This window comes from Antrostomus carolinensis, unplaced genomic scaffold (genome assembly GCF_000700745.2).
Source record: "Antrostomus carolinensis isolate BGI_N321 unplaced genomic scaffold, ASM70074v2 scaffold40482, whole genome shotgun sequence".
Classification (NCBI taxonomy): Eukaryota; Metazoa; Chordata; class Aves; order Caprimulgiformes; family Caprimulgidae; genus Antrostomus; species Antrostomus carolinensis.
In genome coordinates this window covers 31,846-39,330 of record NW_010299578.1, presented here as the reverse complement: position 1 = coordinate 39,330, position 7,485 = coordinate 31,846, and the positions used below count along the sequence as shown (strand labels likewise).

Genomic DNA, 7,485 nt, shown 5'->3' with positions numbered 1-7,485 from the left:
ATCCCTCAGCCGTGAGTGACATGTAAACAGCTGCTGATGCCAATTCGGAGTGCCAGTTCAAAGTGCGGCGTGTGATGCGTGGGGAAATGTGGATCTGTAGGTGTTGGTGGCATCTCTGACACTGGTGGCTATAGAGCAGAGGGTCTCTGGTGCTTTGCAAGACCGTGGGGGGTGGTCCACATCGTGCTTTGCCTCTAATGTAAAGGTTCATGGTGATTTGTGGAAAAAAACCTCGGAGCTTCTCGGTCCTGAAGTTTAGAAGCAGCTGTTTTCCAGCTGGATGGGTTCAGAGAGATGTTAGGTGGTGGCCAGACCACTTAGTTGTGCACTTATCACTACATCGTCTCCTCTCTTCTGCCTGCTTCTGTCTCCCTTGCTGTCTTTCCTAGTCACCTGTGTTCTCCCTTGAACTCATGTCTAAACTTTTTTGACATTTCTGGACTTTTTTGTGATTGTGTTTTAATGATGGGTTCCGCTTTTCCATATGGAAGGAGGGCCAGGGTAGTCCTGTAATTTTTGGCACTACTGTAACAAATGGAAACTTGGCATACCAGTCATACAAGTATGAAATACCATTATGGTGTGTAAGGGGTTGGAAATTTCTGTCATTCCAGTTAAGGATCTGTAGAGTCAGAGATTTACCCCTTTTTCTTCTTTACTGAAAGTTACTTTCCTGTTTGTTCATCACAAGTAATGTTCCTGTGTAAAGGAGTCCGGAAACATTTATTCTTGTCAAGGGACTGGCTTTTTCAGATGTGTTTTCAGTATCTTAGTTAAGGTAGGGGAGGGAAAAAACCCCACCAGAGGCTCAGTTCAGGAGTGCTTTAAGAAACTTTTTTAGTTATGTTTTTTTACTGAGCAAGTAGTATTTGCTTTTTACTTAGATTGTGATTGTTACATTCAGTTTCGGTTCAGGAAAAGTGGAACTCACAGGTCTAAAGTGACTAGGACTGACAAGCTCTTCCTTGGTGGGATACTCCTATCTTAAAAATCCTGCTTTGCTGAAAGTCTGTTGATCCTTGTGTGTGAGTCTTGAAAAGCCCTTTGTCTCTCTGTGTGTACAATGTGTCTTGCATAGATGGGATAGCTGCATTGGTTCAGTTCTGAAATTTTTATGGAAAAGGATAATTCATCTTGACTGAGCAGATAGTTGGATTTCCTTCCAGAGCTGCCAGAGTGGCCAGCCAGAATGATAAATGACCAGTCCGGAGCCATATTAATAATGAGACATGTTACACTTACCTTTTATGAGTTGTTTTCAATTTGTGAAAGCCAAGTTAGAAGAGAAATGACATTTTAAAATACTCAGAAATGTCTAAAGCTTCTTCTCAGAGAATGCCTCTGCAGAAATCCCAGAACATTTCAGTTGTCATCTAATTATGACTGACAAGGTTAGCAGGTTCAGGGAAGCCCAGGAAACCCATTTTTTCCCTGAAGCAAAGTAACTCATTGTTTTTGTGTCATCTAGCTTAGTGCCTACTTTATGGTTCTTCTGTATTTATGTTGCTGTCAACACCTTAAAGGAACTGAGGTTTTAGTTTTCAAATTAATAAAAGTGAAAAAATTCCATGAAATTTGGTATTGTGTGGATTAAACATCTTGATTAAACTTCAAAAGGTATTCTATGGGCAAACAAAACGTCAAAGCGATCTTATGCCTTTGAGTCTGTGTGTTGCTGCAGTCTTGCAGGCAAATTCCCCGTGTCCTTCAGTATTCTCCAAAGCACTCCATGCATGGAGAGAAGAATGTGTGATGATTGTATCATCCAAAGAGATCGTACACCGATGATTATTGTATGAGAACTGCATTAATTCCTGTCCACAGTGGATTTTTTTTTTTTTTGAAACAACTTTTTAATGCAGGGGGAGTGGTAGATTATTAACATTAATTCATATGATTTTCAAGTTTATTTTGCTACCTTTCCTGTGCTCGTGTTCAGTGCTTGTTTTCTGACCAAAGTTGCTGTTGTGTGATATGATTTGATGTCTACAGATCATTCCATTCCCATGAGTTAATAACATTCAGGGTTATGCAACAACAGCTCTGTAATACCCCTGGGTTTCTGTTGTCAAGAAGACACTTCCTAGTGCAATTGAGTACTAGCCACTGTCATTTTTCTTTTTTGGGAGGGGAAAAAAAATTGCAGTCAGAGAGAAGGGCTATTTCTTAGCCTGGTTTCCTAACACAACAGGGGTAAAATAGGTTGGACCTCTATATGTCCATTGTCCCTTCTCCCTCAATAGTTTTTGAATCCATTGATGGGTATTAATTACGTTTGACAGTGGGCTGCCTCTTGCACACAGTTGTCAGACTGAGCAAAGATGGGTTGGAGCTGTATGGGAGGATGGAAATACTGAAGTGTATGGGGAGAGAAGATGAAGCACTTAGGTACCAGGAAATATTTCAGTTGGAGGGTGTGATGAATTAAAGGCATTGTAAAACACTGAGGAGGGGAACTGAGGGTGCAGAGTATAAATCACAGAAAACCAAGTTTCTGTAGATTACTACTCTTGTTTTTAGTAGTGATAGAAATGAAAATGGAACAGACTTTTATGTAAAGATAGTTTTGACTGATTTCTTTTTCTTGAGCAGAAATGGTCCTGTGGTATACAGCCTTCCAAAAGATAGTGTTACCATATTCATTATGTCTTCCCAGGCAAGCACCCTGTGCTTTAGGAGAATCACAGAATCACAGAATATTAGGGATTGGATGGGACCTCAAAAGATCATCCAGTCCAACCCCCCTGCCAGAGCAGGAACCTAAATGAGATCACACAGGAAGGTGTCCAGGCGGGTTTTGAATGTCTCCAGAGAAGGAGACTCCACACCCTCCCTGGGCAGCCTGTCCCAGGGCTCTGTCACCCTCACTGTTAAGAAGTTTCTTCTCAAATTTGAGCAGAACCTCCTGTGGTCCAGCTCACACCCATTGACCATTGTCCTACCATTGGGCATCACTGAGAAGAGCCTGGCTCCATCCTCCTGACATTCGCCCTTTACGTATTTGTAAACATTAATGAGGTCTCCCCTCAGTTCCAGTTTGGAGCTACTCACAAGAATGCCAGAAGTGAGAATGATTTTTGTCCTGTATGTGCTGAAGTTGGATGCTCAGAGGTATTGCAGAATTGCACTGATCGCTCAGCAGTCTCTCAAACACAGCAAATTTGCTCGTACCTCTGCATCTGACTGCAGCAGAGGGTAGGACACACCTGTGCTAGCTTTAAACTAGCTGTCCTGGTTTGAAAAGGAGTCGTCAGTCTAGAAAAAGAAGTTTGGAACTCAGCACAGCCTGTGAAACCAATGTGGGAAACTTGTATTGGTACAATGAGCCTGCTGGGAGCTCGAGGCTGCTGTGGCTCTGCTGCTGCTGTGCTGCGAAACCCTGCCAACAGCTGCCCAGGTCTGTTCATGCTGTACTGCACTCGCCGGCGTGAACACTCATGGACCTGCATCAGGCTGAATTGGAGTCAGGGATCAGTCTCAACATAAAGACATCCTCCTGTTCGGTCCCCTGGGCTAACTGCTTTCTTTGATGTATTACACTTTCAAGTCTGCTGTTGCTCTTGCAACTAGACATAACGTCAAACTTTATAATTTCAAGTATTAATATGCGTGCCAAGATTGTTCAAAGTAATTTTGGCTGCTCTGCTTATCAGGGCTGAGCTGGTACCGACATTCACAGGTAGTACTTGGCATCTCTCCTTACTGAAATTAGCTTGGGTGAGTTCTGTCTTCTTTGTTGTATTTGTGTGTAAGTTTGAGCAACTTCCCTTGCAGATTGGTTTACAGATGTGGTTGAAAAGCACTTACATTGTTTCAGATACACTGACTTGCTTCCCTTTAGGTGTGTGAATAATGGTCATAATAACCCTAATAATGCTTTGCAAATTGAGTGTTGCTTTCCTTGCAATAGATCTTGAAAGATCTTTTCTTTGAGATATAGTTTCATTTCTACACAGATCATTCCTGCAATACATTTTTTTGGCCTTCTCCCTCATATGATTCATGGATACAAAATTCACATTCAAGGAAGACTTGTGTCTTATGTTTCCGTAGTTAATGAACATAACTATTTCAAACTATTTCATGTGTATAAACATGTGAAGTTCTATGATGATAAACATCAGTAAATATTTAGGAGCCTGAGAAGTTTATAGTAAAATTAACTATGTGAGCTGAAGCTGAATCCCATTCAGCTGGGTAAGGCAAGTCCATAAGGTCTACTTATGAACCATTATTTACTTGTTATTCCTTATTTATAGTGAACAATTACATGGATAGCCCTTGAGAGGGACTGAGACTTTACATCAATCTTTTTTGTATGAATTTTAAATATCTTTTGTGACTTTGATTTTTTTAAATATTTTTTTTTTAATCACTGTTCTTTGTTATTAGTTCTGCTGGTATGCCACTATATCTCGGTTACACCCAAAAGAGTCAAACACAAATCTATTTGATATCTAGCTGCGATTTCCCTGTCATCCTTCGTTCCTGTAGAATATTTTAATGATTGATTCCCATAGAGGAAATGAGCCACTTTTAAAGTCTTCACTGATGATACTGGGAAAAACTTTTCAGTTCTGCAGTTCCCCACATCCTCTCCTAGCCATCGCTTCCCCATTTCCTTTCATCCTTCCCTTTCCAAGAGCATTGGTCTGTGAGCACCTCCAACTCTTTGGGAGCTACTGGTGCAGAAGATGTTTGTGCTGGTGTAAGAAGCAGCACTCGTGGTCTCTGTCGGGGTTTGGGAGCAGGGGCAGGTGTTCTCATACTGCCTCCCTCACTTTATTGCGCTATGACCTTGACTGCGTCTTAAATTACCTTCTTGGCTGATTACCTAAGCAGGATATTGGCTTAATGTTTATACAGTACTTTGAACACGAATGGAGTTGCAAATGTTGAATCACTGTAGGAAAATCTGAATGCTGGGTTTACCTACAGCCAGCGCTGGCTCAGATGCTGTAACTTCCGCAGTGCCTAGTACCCACTGACTTGCACAGGGCTTGCCATTACTGTGAGCATCCCTACTGCGTCTCAGAACCCTTCTGCTGCTTCCTCCCTGTCCCTGCCTTTGTAGAGTTGAGACATAATTGAACCTGCTTTGCCTGTATACCAAATAAATAATGGAATTTAAAAATTGCAAGGGAGGAGCGTGATCCAATATCCTTTCTGTTCACTTGTGTACATCTTTCTTACTTTAACTATTATCCATATGTCTGAGGAGGGAAAGTGGTATAGGAGAAGTAGGAATACACGTCAACAGCTTAAATTTTGAGTTGTTACAGCAAGTAGAGGTAACTGAGCATCATGCTGGGAGTTTCCACGCAGGCACCAGTCCTGCAAAGATTTAAGGATATGCTCAACTTCGGTAGATGTATTCACAGCCTACCCACAGTGTTTAAAATTAATAATTTTAAAATATTTGCAGGTTGAGTGTTTCAGGAGTGGGGGCAAGAGTGACTGATTAGGTTTGCTGTCTGTGAAGAATTTTCTCCAATTTCAAGTAGATAATATTTCCTCATGAAAAGGACCTGTGCTTTTGTCCTTATTACTGTTGGTAAAGATGTCTCAAAAAAAAAAAGTTACAAAGCATGAACTTAATCCTATTAATAGGAAATATATAAAGTTATTCAGTAGCTTGTATTGAGTATATTTTTTTCTGAAATTTCTTGTCAGTTGCCAGAGCTAATTTAGAGCAGGAGATGTATAGTATAAGGATATATTTTGGTCATGGGATCTTCTTCTTCTTTTAATGCTGACCAGATGTCCTGTGCCTCTCTTTACAGCTTCCAGCTACAGTTTTATTCTGAGCATTAGTGAAGAGGAAGCCAGGGTGGAGGCTTTGAACGAGTACCTGAGCACTCGTAGTTATATCCAGGGGTTCACATTTTCACATGCAGATGTGGAGGTATTCAGAAAGTTTTCGGGGCCACCTGTGGACCAGTATATCCATGTTGTCCGGTGGTACAGACACATAGAAGCAATCTATGATGGCAGCAGTGAAAAAAATGAACCTTGTAAACTTCAAACAAGTGAGTAATACAAAACTGGTGCACAGGTTATAGACTAGCGGACGTTGTATTGGTTTTTATTGCTGAGAATTCCTAGAAGTTCCCTTTCATACTCTCTTGCACGCTTTAAAATTTACCATATCAACTTGTATTTGAGGTCATGAAATTCTTCTTGCATACAGTTACCATGTAATTCAGAGATCCTGACGTATTGGAATGTTAAAGCTCTGTTTCCACATTTCTTTGATTTTAAAATTCCTCAGTGTGCAGAATTCGGTTATGTGTATGTTCTTTAAAAACCTAACCATTGGATTGTAAAAGAGGATGTGGGTTTTGGTTTGTTCCTTAAAATATCAAGATTTATTCAGTCCACTTTATTTTTTTTTTCCCTACGAGGGTAACTAAATAGTTGTATACAAATTCATAATAAAGTAAACCAAATACCGCCTTTTATGATGGCTATTAACACTGAATTTCAGAAAGAATATTTAGGGTTCTTTTTTAACCCTGGTACTTTAGGCGTTGCTGATGATTTGAGGAAATACTAACCAGTTAATTTAGGTCATTGCGTAAGCATGGGTGCTGGCATTTTTGGGAGTTGCATCACTCTCCCGAGTTGTTTACCAATAAGCTTGTCTAATTTAATTGCTTTATAGTGAGATCCTTGCTCAGGGAGTAATGAAATAATTAATAATAATAACACAGAGCTGTTGTATAGCGCTTGCAACACCTACAAATGTATGCATAATGTCTGTCATTCTTGCTGATGGTTGTTGACTAATATGACTCCAGTGCCATCTTCTCACAACCTCTCATCATGTGTTCTCAATTCCTAGCAGGCCAGCAGTTAAAACCAGACTGCTGTGAGTAGTTTCTATCTATGTGTGTGTGCCTGCATGCATTTGTGCTGGTTATTGATTCCCTTTCAGCACTGAAGTGATCTGAGCTGTACTGCTAGCTCTGATAGCAGATTTAATGCCACTAACTACAATTTGTCTGCAGACTTTCATGGGTCAGGGTGGAGCAACAAGAGAAAAGGTTTCTGTTTTCCTGTCCATGAAGTCTTTATTGTTAAGTCTCTCTTTCTGAAGGGTTATGTCTGGTTATCTTCATGATCTGTACATATGTCTCAGAAGTCCTGAAATGGTGTTCTGCAGCGTTCACTATGAAAATGACATGTGAATCTGCCACACTTCTTGGACCTTGGATATTTTGTTGGTGGTTTTTGGGTGTATCAGAGAGCTCAGGGGGTGGATTAGAGCAAATGAACTTCAGTTCAACCAGAGGGAAGAATATAGCTGGCAGAGATGTCTTTGAACAGACTAAACAGTATGCCTTGCAGTTTGCCCTTGGTGTCCATGTAGTGGATATAACGTGACACCTAACTCGCAAACTGAGAACTTTAGGGTGCAGTATCTGGGTTTTTTCTTATGTTTAGTGTGGTTGTAAGTAAAGCAAGCTTTACAGATTTATCTTT

The 7,485-nt window shown here is 40.6% G+C and overlaps 1 protein-coding gene across 1 annotated transcript in view; it reads left to right on the top strand.

The window, feature by feature from the left end:
- Positions 1-3,321: 3,321 nt before the first annotated feature.
- CARS1 (cysteinyl-tRNA synthetase 1) overlaps positions 3,322-7,485 on the top strand; it is a 30,647-nt gene continuing 26,483 nt past the window's right edge. Inside the window, exons 1-3 of the mRNA XM_029083715.1 lie at positions 3,322-3,397; positions 5,784-6,029; positions 6,848-6,871. Of these exons, the coding sequence (XP_028939548.1) occupies positions 3,322-3,397; positions 5,784-6,029; positions 6,848-6,871 (346 nt within the window). The remainder of the gene's footprint in view (positions 3,398-5,783; positions 6,030-6,847; positions 6,872-7,485) is intronic.